The sequence below is a fragment of the Sorex fumeus genome, unplaced genomic scaffold, assembly GCF_029834395.1.
Source record: "Sorex fumeus unplaced genomic scaffold, SorFum_2.1 ptg000208l, whole genome shotgun sequence".
NCBI classification, from domain to species: Eukaryota; Metazoa; Chordata; class Mammalia; order Eulipotyphla; family Soricidae; genus Sorex; species Sorex fumeus.
In genome coordinates, this window is record NW_026606265.1 from 30,845 (window position 1) to 49,730 (window position 18,886).

General features: G+C 39.4%; 1 protein-coding gene across 1 annotated transcript in view; it reads right to left on the reverse strand.

Moving 5' to 3' along the window:
• Window positions 1-2,306: 2,306 nt before the first annotated feature.
• LOC130017683 (vesicle-associated membrane protein 7) overlaps window positions 2,307-18,886 on the reverse strand; it is a 69,246-nt gene continuing 52,666 nt past the window's right edge. The window contains exon 8 of the mRNA XM_056108417.1: window positions 2,307-2,527. Within this exon, the coding sequence (XP_055964392.1) occupies window positions 2,468-2,527 (60 nt within the window). The 3' untranslated portion in view covers window positions 2,307-2,467. The remainder of the gene's footprint in view (window positions 2,528-18,886) is intronic.

The window sequence follows — 18,886 nt, forward strand, 5'->3', positions numbered from 1 at the left end:
CACCATAGAGGGGCCCAATGCCCCTGATCTCGACCCTGTTTATTCCAGATGTCCAACTTCTTGTTTACTCCCTCTCCATTTCCCTTTTTCCTTGTCATTATTTCTATAATATAGAGCCACTGTTTCATACACCTTTGTTACCATTCCCTAGACATGTTATTCTATATACAATAGATTAGTATACAGAACACCAGTGTTGACCTTGTCCTTCTATCCTACATAAAATCCTTCAGTTCCATTTATGTTATGGCAAATTTCATGATTTCATCTTACCTTGTTGCTGAATATTATTGCTAAATCTGTTTACTATTATGATTCTCTACCCTTATGCATCCCTTTGTGTCATCTCTTTTAATCCAATAATTAAACTTTAGATTTTTCAGAGTTAGACAGAATTGGCTATAATGCCTGTAGTCATTTTTCTGTTCTCTCTCAACCATGATGTTAGGATGAGAGCTGTGAAAGTTGTGTGGCCATTTTAGGATCTTTCACGGTTTTTAGTATAGTCTACATGGTCATTTTAGGGTTTTATGTCTTTTGGTTAAAAAGCAATTTTTGTTCTACTGAGACAATTTTATAACTACTGAAAGCTACTGGTAAGACTTTTAATGCATTTTTAGGTTAAGTAAAACACTGTTGTTCTGTAGATTATGGAAACATGTCATCAAAAGAATCAGATTCCACTAAAAATGTCTAAAACAAGAAATTTTCACCGAATTCTCTTAAATTTTATTAATGCTCTCAAATTCATGTATTATTTAAAACAAGATATGTACTTTTAAAAGCATTATTACATAAATATACCAAGGGGCAGTTAAGTATTTGATCCTTAAAACATGCACATCAGTTTTATTTAGGTGTATATATTAAAGGAAGGGACATAATCTTAGGTACTTCTCCTTGAATTAAAGATGTTAGGAAATTACTATGCTAGAATGCCAAATGTTTTCCAGGAGCAGATAAGTTTTCCAATAGGAAATGCTGATGTAATGAAAAGGCATTAGTATTGATGAATGATACTGGAAAAACATTTACACTGTGCATGACTACTGGGAAGAGAGTTCCAGTAAGTCTGAAAAATATATGTCAAAAAATGATTCAGATAGCACGAGTCAAAATATTTAGATGGAACAACAGGAAGCATAAGCCAGATTATGTGAAACATATATATTCAAGGCACATGGTTAGGCTAAACAGGTGGCTAATTTTTATAGAATGATTGTTCTTTCATTAAGGAGCTGATCAACTTTAAGATAATTTCCACATACCGGCACTTACTGATAAATGCAATCTGATCTATGACAGCAAATATTTTCATTTTCAATAAACACCAAAAATAACATACTCAGAGATGACAATTTGAAGCAGTACGAGTACACTCTAGTTTTTCATACTATAGCTAAGTAGCTGTTAAATTGTCTGTATTGCTTCTAAATATCACTCTCTAGTTTCACAAAAGGTTTCTCAAAACTGGGCAGATTAAAGAAATTAGTTAACCATAAAAAAATGCTCAAACTATATTAAATAGCAGTTAAGCCCAGACCATGGAGTCAACTATTAACTTTATCCAATGGGGGCTTTTCCCAGACTTGACAAAACTTCCCACTTTCCTCCTTCAAACAACTAAAAAACTAACAATCCACAGTTGTTCTCTTCACAATCTTTGGTCAGAGGAATTTGTGTCTCTTCTTCCTCCACTACTCATTCATTAACTAGACAACAGTCCTAAACATCCAGTGAAAAGGAATATACGAAAAACAACCATCTTCAACATTTTAAAATCATCTTCTCAAACCAACTGCCACTGGGAAACAGATATGAGGTTTATGAAAGGGTACAACTTTATTCCTGAAAGTGAACAGTATGAGGGCAAGGATAATTCCTGTGCTTCTAATGAGCTTAACAATATGTTCCCTACAACTGGCAGAGACAATGTTAATATGTTATCAGCTGGGACTCCTAAAAACAAGCAGCACCAACAATCTGATTTTAATTCTCCAAATAACAACTATTCTCCAGCTACATTGTTTGAGGCACCTCAAACTCATCAATAATTAAGCATGTTAAGATGTTACTTAATACTGTATCTCAAGTACTTCTTTTATGTACACATATTAATTTCCTGCATAGTTTTAGTAGACAGATGTTAAGAATGGTTATTTCTACCTTGGTGACAATTTTGCACAACCATAGAAAACTTTCTCTAAGTAGATGACAATATGTTAATAAACCAAAGAAACAGATGCTAAGCCTTTTAAAGACATTATTGTATCAATCAGTCTGAAGTATTATGGAATAAACTGGTTAAGAGGACAAAGATAAATCTGAAAGTAAAGAACAACATTACAAAAAGAAAGGGGTTGAAGAGACTAGTAGAATCATCTGTTGGTTTTAAAAGGCTTGAGTCACATGGATTGCTTCCAACTCCTGTTCTCTCATATCCTTGGTTAATAACATTTTTTTCTTTTTATTTCTTCACACAGGTGAATCCACCACAAAGAAGTGACACAATGATATAGATGAATACCTGGAGGAAGGAAGAAGGCAACTTTATTTTCTTGAACCTATTAGCTGCTCCTAAAATAATAAGCAAATAAAAGACCTGTTAAGGAATACTTCTCCCAATATAACTTATGAATTTGAATCACACTATACTTTCTTTGGTGGAGAGAAAAGAGCAGGGTTGTTTCTCTTCACTGGAAACTAGGCAGAATCCAGTTTTATGAGTAACTCTTATTGAAACCTCTTTAATGATCATAAAACACAAATTAGCATAATTCCCTGTAAGTATAGCTTTATTACAAAGTGCATCTTAAGATTTTACACATGGATTAAAATTTCATTATTAGAATGATAAAAATATATAAAAATACTAGAGACTATATCTATATCACCTTTGACTAATTTTCTTTTCAGTGGATGACAACTAGAATGGCAAAGTCAAAGAAAAGTTTATGACACAAGTAATTCTAACCCCCAAATTCTATAATAGATACACTTTTTTTTCTCTACTTGTCCTATAGATATCTTTTAATTTTGTATATGTGTGCACATATATGTATGTGTGTATATATATATGTGTAGTTTTACACATATATATACACACACACATATATATGCATATAACTACATATATATGCATATAACTACACACATACATTTGGAGCTTTGGCCCATACTTGAAGTGTTCAGGACTTAATTCTGGCTCTGCACTCAGGTATCACTCCTGGCAGGGCTTTGGGGACGATATGTGGGCCAGAAACCAAACACAGATTAGCCACATGCAAAGCAAATACCCTACCTGATATACTTTTATTGCTCTATACTCCAAAATTATAGTCTTAAATTATGGTTTTGTAGTATAGTCTTGCTCGTATTACTACAGCTTAAAAATTACGCTCACTGCAATAACACTTTATTATGCTTTAATTTACAAATTTTTGTAATCTTTAAGTGATTGATTTTATTATCCACATATTTTAAAAATACATTTATGAATTGCAATTTCCCTCCCAAAAGTCAACAATGTTTTTTGCCTTATTCTCTACTAATATTGAAGTGAGGGCTATAACTAAATCTAGTTATTAATGAAAAGATTAAACTACTCACAACATATGCACAGCTGAATTATAATGATGTTTTTAAGTTGAAAGACAATGATACCTGATAATGTTATTTTGAAAAGATAGAAACAGCATTTAGAGTAATCAGGACATAAAATCCAAATTTAGCAGTAAGACCAGCTTCACAAGTAAATATTTATTACTGAATAGACACCATTGCACTAATACCAAACCCAGACTGCGACATCACAAAAGAAAACTATAGACTGGTTACCCCCACACACTCCAGTCTCTGCCATCCAAACCATTCACATGGCCCAATCTCACTGCATCATGACTAATCTCTGCAGAGATGACAAACCAATGAAAAATTCCAGGTACACCAGTTTTGGGGCTGAGTACCTAGGAATCAACAACGGAGGCATAATACTTACACATAAAAAACCTAAATTATTGGTAACAGAAATAAAAGTACATGGAAATGGACATGGATTGGGAAATGATCCTGGATTGGGAGAATTATTAAAACAACCATCCTACTATGGAAGATAGTATACAGATTCAATTCAATCCTTATCAAAATTCAAAAAACATTCTTCACAGTTACAGAAAAACATTATTAGAACTTGTATAGAACCACAAAATTCCTGAATAGCTAAAGCAATCCTGAGACAAAAGAAGACAGGAAGCCTTATGTTCCCTGACTTTACACTACAAAAGTAGAATGCAGTATGGTAATAAAAGCAGAAACACAGACCAGTGGAATAAAACTGAGAGTCCAGAAATAAACATTTACATATATGGATAGTAAATTTATGACAAAGGAGCTAAAGCTGTATAATGGAGGAAAAAAAGTCTCTTCAATAAATGTTGTTGAGGAAACTGTAAAAAATGAAAGCATAAGTAAAAGAATTAAACTGGACCCCTATGTCACACCATACACAATGGTAGGATATGGGAAAAACCAAACCAAACCAAAAATGACTTCAATGAAATGAATGTCTCACCAAGAATACTTTACCAAGCTAGACTCTTGTTCAGATTTGAAAGAATGATAAAGAACTTCATGGACAGGTCGCAGCTCAGGAACTTCATAGACTCAAAACCAACTTTACAAGAAGAATTAAAGGGGCTACTTTAAGACAAGATAAATTTCAAAAATATTCCAGACTGCTATAAAAAGATGGCACAAAACTCCATGATAATAATCTCACTCAATGTCAATAGCCTAAATGCACCAATTAAGATAGGATGGATTATAAAATTGAATCCAACCTTCTGCTGCCTATAAGAAACACATCTGAACAGTAAGAGACAACATAGCCTCAAAATCACAGGTTGCGAAGAAAATATTTTCAGTAAACAACCCCCACTAAAAGGCCAGTGTGGCCATACTGTTATCAGACAACATAAGTTTCAGGATTTAAAAGGTTATAAGAGGTGGAGAGAGTCCTTTCTTAATGGTCAAGGAATATGTACATCAGCGAGAACTCATACCAAATGAAGGACCAGCAAGATACTTAAAATGACTGCAAACAGACACTTCAAGTAAGACATTAATAACAACACAATAATAGTTGGAACAGACCTATAACTACTGAAAAAGTTGAAATGGAAATAAAAAAATTCTTACCCCAAACAGGTCCAGATGGCTCTTCCTTTTCGTCCCCTCAGCTGAGCTAGTCTTACCCCCACCCAGGTCAGTTTATCTGCCGCTTCTCAAACCCGGGACTTGTATTTCACCCTGCAAGCCCCCCAGGTGTCCTCTCGGACCTTGGGAGACAAAGCAGCTCTGAGTCTCTCTGTCTCTTCCTTTTCGTCCCCCAAGCTGAGCTGGTCTTCTCCCCACCCAGGTCAGTTTATCCACTGCTTCTCGAACCCGGGACTTGGACTTCACCCTGCAAGCCCCCCAGGCGTCCTCTCGGACCTTGGGACACAAAGCAGCTCAGAGCCTCTATGCCTCTTCCTTTTCGTCCCTCAAGGTGAGCTGGTCTTCTCCCCACCCAGCTGAGCTGGTATTCTCCCCACCCAGGTCAGTTTATCCGCCACTTCTCGAACCCGGGACTTGGATTTCACCCTGTAAGCCCCCCCCCCAGGCGTCCTCTCAGACCTTGGGAGACAAAGCAGCTCTGAGCCTCTCTGCTTCTTCCTTTTCATCCCCCAAGCTGAGCTGGTCTTCTCCTCCACCCAGTCTTTACTCCCCCCCACACCAGGTACCCGTGGGGGTGTGGCCACTTTATGAGTGGGCGTAGCTTCTGTAAAGTGGGCGTGGCTTTATTTTGAAGAAAAAGTTGGAAAAACTCTCCATGACACTGAGGCTAATGGTATCTTCAAAGATGTAACGCCACTGGCCAAGCAAGTGAAAACAGATAGACAAATGGGACTATCTTAAACTAAGAAGCTTCTGCACCTCCAAAGAAACAGTGACCAAAATACAAAGACAGTCTACAGAATGGGAAAGGATATTTGCCAAATACACATCTGACAAGGGGTTGATATCAAGGATATACAAAGTACTGGTTAAACTCCACAAGAAGAAAATATCCAACCCCATCAAAAAATGGGGCAATGAAATGAATAGAAAATTTCTCAAAGAAGAAATCCAAATGGCTAAAAGGCACATGAGAAAATGCTCCACATCATTAATCATCAGGGAGATGCAGATCAAAACCACAATGAGATATCATTTCACACCACGGAGACTGGCCCACATCCACAAGAACAAAAGCAACTGGTGCTGGCGCGGATGTGGCGAGAAAGGGACCCTCCTTCACTGCTGGTGGGAATGCCGACTTGTTCAGCCCTTTTGGAAAACAGTATGGACGATTCTCCAAAAATTAGAAAATGAGCTCCCATTTGACCCAGCAATACCACTCCTGGGAATATATCCCAGAGAGGCAAACAAGTATAGTTGAAGTGTCATCTGCACTTGTTTGTTCATTGCAGCACTCTTTACAATAGCCAGAATCTGGAAAAAACCTGAATGCCCGAGAACAGATGACTGGTTAAAGAAACTTTGGTACATTTACACAACGGAGTACTATGTAGCTGTTAGAAAAGACGAAGTCATGAAATTTACATACAAGTGGTACTACATGGAAAGTATCATGTTAAGCGAAATGAGTCAGAAAGAGAGGGATAGACATAGAAAGATTGCATTCATCTGGGAAACATAAAGTAACAAAATAGGAGACTAACACCCAAGAATGGCCAAGATTAGTACCAGGAATTTTACTCCATGGCTTGGAGGCCAGCCACACATGACAAGGGAAAAGGGAGCTCAGAGAGATAAGGGAGAACCAAATAAAGGGTGTTGGGAGGATCCTCCCAGGATGGGAGAAGCATGCTGAAAGTAGACTATAGACCAAACATGATTGCCACTCATTGCCTCTTTTGCAAACCACAACACCCAATAGGAGAGAGAGAGAACAAAAGGGAATGCCCTGCCACAGAGGCAGGGTGGGATGGGGGCCTGGGGGGTGGTAGGGATACTGGTATCCGTGGTGGTGGGAAATGGGCACTGGTGGAGGGATGGGTATTTGTTATTCATCGATTGCCTCGAGCAGGCCCCAGTAATGTCTCTTTCATCCTAGCCCTGAGATTATATTCAAAGCTCTTTAGGAGAATGAGATCCATCATTGTTACTGGTATTTGGCATATTGGGTACGCCACGGAGAGTCTGCCAGACTCTGCCGTGTGGGCAGGCTACATTCGGTAACCTGCCAGTTTGTCCAAAGTAGGAATGAGATAATAAGGTGTCATAATAAGATGTCTTATTCGCGGTCTCACGGTTCCGGGAGCTGGTTTTTATAGTCTCTGAGTCTTGGCCATTGATGGGATTACACGGCGCCAGGGGGCCAGTTGGTGGGTGTGACCCCCGCCTACTGGAATTTGGAGGATCTGGGTGGAGGATGCTCGGCCCAAATCCGAGTAGGCTTGGAGATCTCGGCCCCGGAACCCGCATGACTTTGTCCCTCTGCCAGTACCAGTATTTGATCATTGTATAATTGAAACCCAAGTACAAAAATTTGTAAGTCTACAACTGTAACTCATGGTGTCTCACTAATAAAAATAATTAAAAAAAAAAACAGGTCCAGATGGATTCTCACCCCAAACAGGCCCAGATGTGTTGACTAGTGAGTTCTTTCAAACCTTTAAAAAAGAGTTACTGCTAATCCATTTCAGAGTCTTTCATGAAATCCAAGAAACAAACACTTCAAAGAAAGTTTCTATAAAGCAAACATTACTCCCTAATACAAAAGCAGATAGAGACAGCACAAAAAAAGAATTACAGACCAATATCTCTGTTGAACATAGACACAAAGATCCTTGACAAAATACTAGCAAATCAAATATAAAAACTCATCAAAGACATCATACAACATGACCAAGTGGAATGCAAGGATAGTTTAACGTATGCAAGTGAATTAACGTAATACACCATATCGATACAAGAAAAAATCATTTGATTATATCAGTAGATACAAAGAAAGCATTAATAAAGATCTAACACCCATTCATGATAAAATTCTCAGAAAAATGTGAATTGAATGGGATGGAGTGATAGTACAGTGGGTAGGTAGCTTGCCTTGCACATGGTCAACCTGGGTTCTATCCCTCTTAACCCATATGGTACCCTAAGTCCTACCAGGAATAATCCCTGAACACAGAGTCAGGAGTAATCCACGAGCAGTATGGGTGTGGCCCAAAAACCACAAAGGGGGAGGGGGGAGTTCCTTCAATAAAAGGAACTTTTGTCAACATAGTCAACGCCATTCACTACAAGCCCTCAGCAAACATTATACTCAATGGGGAAAAACTAAAAGCATTCCCCAAAGATCAGGCACAAGACAAGGTTGCCCACTCTCCCCACTTCTATTTTATATAGTACTGGAAGTACTTGTCATAGAAATTAGGCAAGAAAAAGATACTATGGATATCCAAATAGGAAAGGAAGAAGTTAAGTGCTCACTACCTGCAGATGACATGATACTGAAAACCCTAAAGGACCTACAAAAAAGCTCCTAGAAACAGTATATTTGTATAATTTAGTGACAGGCTATAACATTGACATGCAAAAGTCCACGGATGTCCAAGAGAGATCATTAAAAACAAACAAACAATCCCATTCACAGTTGTGCCTCAGAAAGTCAAGTACCTAGGAATCGGCTTAACAATAGATATGAAAGACCTACACACAAAAAAACTAAAAATAAAATACTTAGTGAAATAAAAGATATGAAGAAATGGAAATTCATACTCTGCTCATTAATTGGGAGGGCTAACATTGTAAAATTGGCATTACTCCCCAAAGCACTGTATAGATTCAATGTAGTCTCGATAAGAATGGATACTCATGAAATGTTTCAAAGAAATAGGTCAAACACTCCTAAAATTACATGGAACAATAACCCTACTGAATAGCCAAAGCAATCCTTGGGGAAAAAGATGGGATGCATCAGTTTCCCCAACTTCAAATTATACTATAGAGTGGTAGTACTTAGAAGAGTATGTACTAGAATAAGGACTGACTCTCAGATCAATTGATTAGAAAAGAAAATCCAGAGGCAGACTCTCAGATATACAGTCAGTTAATGTTCAATAAAGGAGTAAAAAACATGAAGTGGAGCATAAAAAGCCTCTTCAACAGTGGTGCTGGCAAAAGTGGTTGGCCACATGCAAATAAATAAACTCAGAATTCTTCTAATGCCATGCACAAAAGTAAAATAAAATGGATTAGAGAACTTGATATCAAACATGAATCCATATAGTACACAGAGGAAAACAAAGGCAGAACTCTCCATGACACTGAAGCTGGAGGCATTGTTAAAGATGAAATGTTACTAACCAAGCAAACAGAAGCAAAAATAAACAAATGGGACTACATTAAATTAAGATGCTTCTGCACTTCAAATGAAATAATGACCGGAGTGTAAAGAGAGCCCACAGATAGGGAGAAACTATTTACCCACCGTTCATCTAAAAAGATTAATAAAAAGTTAATATCTAATATATATAAAGCGTTAGTAGAACTCTACAAAAAGAACCCAGCCCTGTAAAACAAATGGGGAGAAGAGATGAACACAAACTTCCTCAAATTAAAAATTCAAATGGCCAACTATGTTCCTATATTTGTTTCAGCATTCACAATAGACAAAATCCAGAAAAGAAAACAAATATCCAAGAACAGATGACTGGATAAAGAAATTATGGTACATATACACAATAGAATATTACTTGTCTGCAAGAAGAGGTGAAGTCATTCAATTTGCTGGTACGTGGATGGATCTGAAAAGTATTATGTTGAGTGAAATTAGTCAGAGGAAGAGGAACAGCTTCAGAATATCTCTATCATGTGAGGTATATAAACTTCCTAAAGCAATACCAAATGCCCAAAGGCAACAGAAATGAAGAGCAGGAGAACTGGTCTTCAGTAGGATGACTGCTACTGAGGTGGAGGCGGAGGGATTAAGTTAGGGAAGGAAATACTAGGACAATGGTGGAGGTGAAATATGTCAGCCAGAGAGGGAGGCTGGGAGCTGGGAGGGAAACTGGGGACATTAGTGTAGGGAAGTGGACACTGGTGGAAAGATTGGTGTTGGAACAGTGTACACCTGTAACTTAATCACAAATATCTTTGCAACTTTGCAATTCAATAAAAGATTGGAAAAAGAAACTACAGTACATATACACAATGGAATATTATTCTACAAGATGAACTCATGATTTGCCACTATGTGGGTGGCACTAGAGAATACTGAGTAAAATCATTCAGGAGAGGGACATTTAGAGAATGATCTCTCTCAAAGGCAGGATATAAAAAACACAGTAGAGCACTAAGACAACGGCCAAGGGAACTAACTGAACAGTCTGGGGGAATGTGTGGTGTTCCAACACTGGATGCACGAAATTCTATCAACAATACTGTAAATTATAGTGTTTAAAATAAGGTTTTTTTAGATTTTTATTAGTGAGACACCATGAGGTACAGTTGTAGACTTACAAATTTTAAAAGTTCTGAAGATTTAATATAGAGTACTGTGACCACAGTTAACAGTACTATATTGCATATTTGGAAGTTAATAAGAGTAGAGCTTAAAGATTCTCATCACAAAATAATACTATGTGAGGTGATAGATGCTGACTAACTCTACTGTGGTAATCATTTGCAATATCAAATCATTTACCTTAAACTAACATGATGTTATTTGCTAATCATAACAAATAAAACTGGGAGAAAATTATCAAATGCGGTAATTTCTATGCAACTGGCTTTTAAAAGCTAAAACTGTTCTCTATGAGCTGGAGAGAAAGAGTACAGGAATTGAGGAGTTTTCCTTATAGGTGGCCAAACCAGGTTCAATTGCTGGCATATGCTCTCCCAAACACTGTCAGGAATGATCCCTGAGCACAGAGCCACAAGTGAGCCCTTAGCACCACCAGATGTGGCACCAAAGTAACAACCAAAATGTGTTCACTAAAAATATTAAACATTAAAAAATCAGGGTCAGGTAGACAGTTCAAAGGGTCGCATATGTAAGGTTCCAGATTCATCTCCTGGGACTGCCACAGTGGCTTAAGCACAGCATTACCAGGCTGAACACCAAACCATCAGGTCTACACTGTGAGCCAGGTATTTCTTGGAGAGACTGTCCGGTTCAAGAGCACTGCTGAAGTACCCCAGGTAAAAAGTCAAACTCCCCAGGTAAAAATTAAAATATTTAGTCTAAGATACAGTTTAATGGTAGAGTGCTTCAACTGTAGGCATAAGGTTATGAATTTGTTGTTCCCTGGAATTGACCCCTCACGCAAAGTATGTTCCTGTTAGCACAAACATTTACAGTCCCTGGTGTCATAACCAAAATATGTGATTTCTGGCACATTAAAAGCCCAAGTTATTGAAGCAACAACAATCAAAACAAAGATAAGGGACAGGAGGGAAATTAATAGATAAAAGTTAAGTTGTGTAACCTAGAATGTGACACTTGAGTATACTGAGGAAACATTTTAATTCATGGTACAATTTACAGTGTAGTAGCTATAGATCTGTGGCTTTTCTTCTCTATTAGATAAGGTAAGGGTGGAGAAGTGTAGCTGAAACAAAAGTATTTGTTCTAGATAATTTTGGGAGGCTTCGACAAAAGACAAGAAGACAGGGCAAAAGGCTCCTTTGCCCAGCAGAACTACTTCCAGAGTAAAAGCACCTTCCCATTCCTATTTTTGAACCACTTTTTAGATCAATGGTTCAAACTTCTGGTTCAAGACCTCATCACACAATCAGTGAGGATTACAAAGAGTCATTGCTTAGGGAGTTAATAACAATATTACCCATATTATAAATGTAATTTATAATTATAAAACACTAAATACCCATCTTCCGGAATTGCCGTACCATATTTGATAGGGTTCAAATATGGTAATACCTACAAGGGCAATTAGAGGTCGCCCCAAAAGCCTCTATCCCTCTCGGAAAACCTGGCAAGCTACCAAGAGTATTCCGCCCGCACAGCAGAGACTCGCAAGCTATCCGTTGTGTATTCGATATGCCAAAACCAGTAACTACAATGGGTCTCATTCACCTGACTCTGAAGGCTTCAGCAATATAGCAGCATTGAGAAGGATGAGCAAGGAGAGGGCGATAAAATCTCAAGGCCGAACTAGGCTGCCACAACGAAGGAAGACAAAAATGATCGTCTGTACTTTCAATACACGTACGCTAGCATCAGATGCATCCATCGAGGACCTGATAGTACAAGCACGAAAGATCAAGTGGTCTGACCGAGACAAGAAGGCACGAATCTCATCATGTCGTTTTCGACACTGGAGAATTGTTCCTCTGAACATGCGATAAAAGAGTTATCAGAGGCTTCGGTGTCCTAGTCAACACAAACTTGGCCATGAGCATTGATTCATTCAAATGCATAACAACCTGAATCGGATGTTTACATCTGAATAGATGTGGCTCACTGCCTGCAGTTTCTATCTTCGTTGTCTATGCGCCAACATCTAATTATGATGAAGGAGAAATTGAGAAGTTCTACATGGAGCTGGAGAAGTTCTATAAAGAAGACCACACCTTCTACAAGATTATTGTGGGTGACTTTAATGCCAAGATAGGACCGAGAACATCAGCTGAAGAACTTCACATCGGGACCCATGGCCTAGAATGGAACGAACAGGGTGAGAGACTGTCTGAGTCCATCATGTCCACCAAGACCATCCATGGTAACTCACAGTTCCAGAGGGCCGAATCTAAACATTGGACCTGGGAGTCTCCCGGTGGATGATTCCACAACGAAATAGACCACATCATATTCAATCGACGGTTTTCCCTGACCGATGTTGCTGTTGTCCCAAAATTCCAAATGGGATCGGACCACCGTCTCCTTCGTGCAAAATTCTACTTCACAGAGCGGGGAGAAAGGCCTGCAAAGTTTAAAAAGAGAACTCCCAGAACGACCACCAACTGGGAGCTCTTTGGCACTATTTTGGTAACAAGGGAAGATGCCATTGTTGACAACATTAAAGAGGAATACGATCGACTGGTTCAGCACCTCCATGAATGTGCGAGGAACGCCAAGAGAGAGAAAGCCAAAAAAAAAAAAATGCCTGTCTTTCAAAACTCTTGAGCTTATTCGCCAACGTGGTTTGGCGCATGCCTCAGGCAACCGCAAGCTAATGTCCGAGCTCGCAAAGCAGTGCAGAGATGCGATCAAGGAAGACCTCAAAGAGAGAAGAGCAGAAGTGCTGGTAGAAGCGGCAGAAGCCGGGAAAAGTATTCATAACGCCCGCCTGTCCTTCGCCAACTACAAGACCAAGATGACTGCCCTCCGACGTCCTGATGGATCTATCACATCCTCCAGAATGGCAACGGAGAAGATTATCCATGACTTCTCAAATCTCTTCGATAGCCATGTCCACTTGCCAACATACCAAATTCCACAGGATGGATATGTCGTTCCCAATGTTCTCCCTTCCAAAATCCAATATGCCATTTCGTCAGTAAAGAAACGAACAGCACCCGGCCCAGACAAGGTCAGACCTGAACACCTGAAGAACCTGCCATCAGTACTCATCAATACACTGGCTCGGCTCTTTACACACTACCTGTCTGAATGCAAGGTTCCGTCCCAATGGAACACCAGCAGGACTGCACTGCTGTTCAAGAAGGGAGACATCCATGACATTGGCAACTATCGCCCGATCTGCCTATTGTCTGTCATCTACAAGTTGTTCACTCGAGTCATCCTAAATAGGATTGGCAGAACACTAGATGAAGGACAACCATGCGAGCAAGCTGGGTTCTGCAAAGGATTCAGCACCATCGACCATATCCACATGATAACCAAGCTCATTGAGGTTTCTTGGGAGTTCAAGATGCTGCTCTGTCTAACGTTCATTGATTTAAAGAAGGCCTTTGATTCTGTTGAGATGGAAGCGGTCATTGAAGCCCTAGCCAATCAGGGCATTCAAGCTCAATACATCAAGATCCTCCGTGAGCTGTATTACGGATTCACTACCAGAATCTCCCCATTCTACAAAGAAGTAATCATCAATATCAAGAGAGGGGTTCGGCAGGGTGATACCATTTCACCGAAACTCTTCAGTGCCACCCTCAAGAACATCATGCGACGACTGGAATGGGAAGGAATGGGAGTGAAGATCGATGGCTGGCAACTACACCACCTCCACTTTGCTGATGACATTGTTTTAATAACACCAAACATCAGCCAAGCAGCACAAATGCTGGCCGACTTCGACTGTGAGTGTGGAAAGGTCGAACTACAGCTGAATCTTACAATGACAATGTTTATGAGAAACAGCCTCGTTCCTGATGCCCCATTTGCTCTCAACGGAACAACCATTTCCGAATGCAACAGCTATGTGTACCTAGGTCGAGAAGTCAACATGACAAATGACCTGGCACCTGAGCTGCGCAGGAGGAAGAGGGCGGCTTGGAACACCTTCAAGAGCATCGAAGAAATAGCGAAGAGGATGAAGAAACCCCGGCTCTGGGCACATCTCTTTGATTCCACTGTTCTTCCTGCATTAACATATGCCTCAGAGACCTGGGCCCTATGCAAACAGGATGAGAATGCTATTCATGTCTCCCAAAGAGGAATTGAAAGAGCTATGCTTGGAATATCACGTTTCACTCAAATGAAAGAAAGAATCCGGAGTTCCGACCTCCGTCGACGATCGAGAATCAGGGACGCTGTCTCATTTACCAAGGTGTCAAAAATCAGAGGGCTGGTCATGTAATAAGATTTAAAGACGACCGCTGGACTAGAGCTGTTACTGACTGGATTCCACGTGATGTCAAAAGACCGTGTGGCTGCCCACCTACCAGATGGTCAGACTTCTTCATCAAGATCATCAATGATTGGTTTGAGGCTCTTCATGTTCCTAGAGCGAACAGATGCCACTGGGCTACACTAGCACGCGACAGGGACAAATGGAGACATTACTGGCGCCCACTCGAGAAAACCGACGATTAATGGGAAGTCAAGTGATCAAGTGCTCAAGTGATAAATGCAATTAAAATATCTATATAATTCATTTAGAAATGATAATAGAACATATTACATATGAAAATTTTGTGAAGTCTGATAGGTTTCATTAACTATGAATTTATCTAGTCAAAACACCATCCTAGGTGCAGCTGTATTTTGTATATGTAATTAAAGCTCATAATCAGCTGAATTTAAGTAATGAAAAGTATCATACATAATCTGAATGAAACTGATTTGACAAACTGAATGCCTTAACAGTGTTTCTTCAAGCTGAGATTTCTTGAAGAAGAAATTTTGCCTGTGAGTTAAAGCTTTTCTCCTGACCCATGGGTCTTCCTGTCCTTCTCCCTACAGTATTTATACTTGTCCACCAGGCTCCTTTCTTTGGGAAATTTAATTCTCTGTGACATATCTCTTAATACACATCCAGAGAAGTTTCAGGAAAGAGTACATCTATTAACAAGTACAAGTTTCAAGAAAATAGGGCTATACTAAGAATAACAACAGTTATTATAAATTTTTAATATGACTGAGAAAGACAAATAAATAGAAGTACCAGATAACAGAGCTAACAGAGATGAAAACAAAATAGATGGCTGGAAGAGCTGGCTGAGTAACTATCCCAAAACAGTATGTAAAAGCAAAAACTGAAAGACACTGATTAAACATGTCATGCATTTAATGGATATTACATAATAATCTTAGATATTACATAATTATCTTAGATAGATAGAGAGTAGATAGTCTGTCACTCTCAGAACATTAATAAGCAGATGATCATGAGTGGAGAGTGCCATCGTATTACAGAAATGGAAAACTCAGTGCCAGAGAGATGGAACAATTAGGTGGCACTTGCCTTGCATGCTGCTGACCTGGGTTTGATCCCTGGCCCTACCTACAATCCCCTGAGTAATTCCAGGAATAAGTCCTGGGCACTGCTGGGTGTAACCCCCAAACAAAACAAAAAATGAAAAAGCTCACCCATTCATTTCTGACTACAGGGTGTGTTTCCAGAAGAGCTTGTAGAGTGTCAGTTTGAATCTAGCTCTTGTTGGAACCCTAGAACTTGTGAAGAATAGTTGGATATGGAAAGCGAGGGGCCTGGTTTCGTGTCTCCCTCCTGGGCTCTCATTTCTGTTTGCCTTTGAAGAGAGCCCTGTGGTTTGTGTGAAATTCCTTGTCTGTGTTAGCTCTGGAGAGCTTGGTGCCCTGTCCAGTTTCTTTTCAGGTTCTGGTGCAGGGGTATTAAAGATTCTTTTGAACTAACAACCTTTTTTTCCCTGACAGTTGTCCGTGAGCAATATATGTGTATTACATACATTTATATATTCATTTGCATGGCAGAGCCTGGCAAGCTACCCGTGGCATATTCAATATGCCAAAAACAGTAACAATAACGAGACTCATTACCCTGACACTGAAAGAGCCCCAATATGGCATCCTTGGGAAAGATGAGTAAGAACTGGTTGCTAAAATCTCAGGGCTAGGTTGAATGAGATGTTACAGGCACCTGCTAGAGTAAATCGACGAACAATGGGATAACAGTGATACAGTGATACATAATAATCTGGGCTGGGGCAATAGCGCAGTGGGTAGGGTGTTTGCCTTGCATGCGGCTGACCCGGGTTCAATTCCTCTGCCCCTCTCAGAGAGGTCAGCAATCTACTGAGAGTATCTCGCCCGCACAGCAAAGCCTGGAAAGCTACCCGTGATATATTCGATATCCCAAAAACAGTAACAACAAGTCTCACAATTTCTTGTGAGACATTACTGGTGCGCACTCGAGCAAATCGATGAACAACAGGAGAACAGTGACAGTGACCAATTCATTGGGTAGGAAATACAATTTTCTAAAATTAAATGTCCATTCCTAAAAAAAAAAACCACTTTCAGCAGCCTAGAAATTAAAGTTTTTTAACTTGAAAAGAATAACAATAACTCATAGTTAATAACATTCCTATGAAGGAAGTATTGGAAGGATTCGAGTTAACTAAGAATTAAAGATAGCTACAGATACCACAACTATTTTACATTGCTAATAAATACAAAAATATAACACTGTATATGACAAATTTATGTGTATAAATATAAATTATGAGGCCAAAATTATTGAGATAGTAGCATAACTTACCTATACCAAACAATAGCCTGTGACCTACATCTAAGAATACTTTTATACTTTTTAAGCTTCAATTTAAAAAGAGAGTAAGTGAAAAAGAATAAATGAATAACTGCAAAGATGAAGGTATTTCTTATCTGGTACTATACAAAACATCTGCTGACTCCTGACCTCTAATGTACAGAAGACACAACTGAAAAACCATTGCAACTCTATTTATAAATACAAAATAGATCAAATGTAAAAGAGAAAACAGAAATAAAGTGTTGAATAACATTGGGATGTCTACGGCCATACCACCCTGAACATGCCCGATCTCGTCTGAATAACATTGGGTTATCCTTGTTCCTCCTGCAGGGAGCTTAGATTCATTGAGCTACTCCCATAACAGTGCCCCCTGAGGCATATCCAATTCCCTCAAGCACTAATAATCCTATATTGCTTTTCGTTTTCCTTTATGTCATTTGCATGGTTTATTTAGCAATGTCCTTTTTGTCTAGACACAGGAAGACAGTTCATGCTATGCTTTGTACATGGGAGTTAATTGACTCCAAAATAATATTTACTCCTGGGCATCTATATTTATTTGACTTAAGCCTCAGTTGCCCTTAGTTCCTAGAACTTCAAAAGCAGGGTCCAAGCGAAGGAACAGGATGGACCCAGGGCAAGCTGTAAGCTACCCTGGCATTGAAAGGAGACAAGCGGCATAAGTATAATAAGTTAAGAGCACGGTCATAGAACAAACTCTGTCATGACCCAAAAAGAAGTAACTAAATAAGGACCCTGCTGGGGTTAGGAAAGACGAACCTGGCCTGAGGACTGTGGTCTGGAATATATAGATTCCAGATATCTTCTTGGAGATATCCCCAAGAAGAACCAACCTTTAAGCTTGCTATATGTCTTACTGTATTCACACAAAATGACTAGAAATATTGTAGCACGGTCCTCCCGTTGTTCATCAATTTGCTCGAGTGGGCCCAGTAACGTCTCCATCGTGAGACTTGTTGTTACTGTGTTTGGCATATTGAATATGTCACTTACCAGGCTTTCCATGTGGGCGAGATACTCTCAGTAGCTTGCCAGGCTCTCCGAGAGGGGTAGAGGAATCGAACCCGGCTCAGCTGGGCTGGCTGTGTGCAAGGCAAACGCCTTACCCACTGTGCTATCACTCCAGCCCAGAAATATTGTAAGAAGTAAATTTACTATGATTGTTTAAATGGATTACTAGCTGAGGAACGGAGAAAGCAATACACTCTGGATAGAATCCCACCCTTGAGCGGATCTCCTACTAATCTGGGGGGTTGAACCATCAAATGAGATTTTTGTCTTTGAGTTAATCTCCTGAATGAGTGGCTTTACATCTGTTTGTTGTTATGATAATGTTCAACCCCACCTTTGTGTATCCCAACCCTTCATGATTTCTATATAACAATGTTATAAGGGGTAAGATAGGACTAGAAAGTCGAGGACTAGAAAGAGGTTGAGAACTGTGACTTTGGGACTTTGAGAACTAGAAGGAGGACTAGATGACAATGATGACTGGAAGTAGAGGACTATGAGACTACAACGAGATGAGGAAGAAAATGTAACAAGGTAGAGGACTTTGAAGTCTACAAGGAGATTAGGATGATGGAACTATGATGACTGGGGCTGTGACCAAAACTACGACTATGATTGTGCTGTAAGGGGAG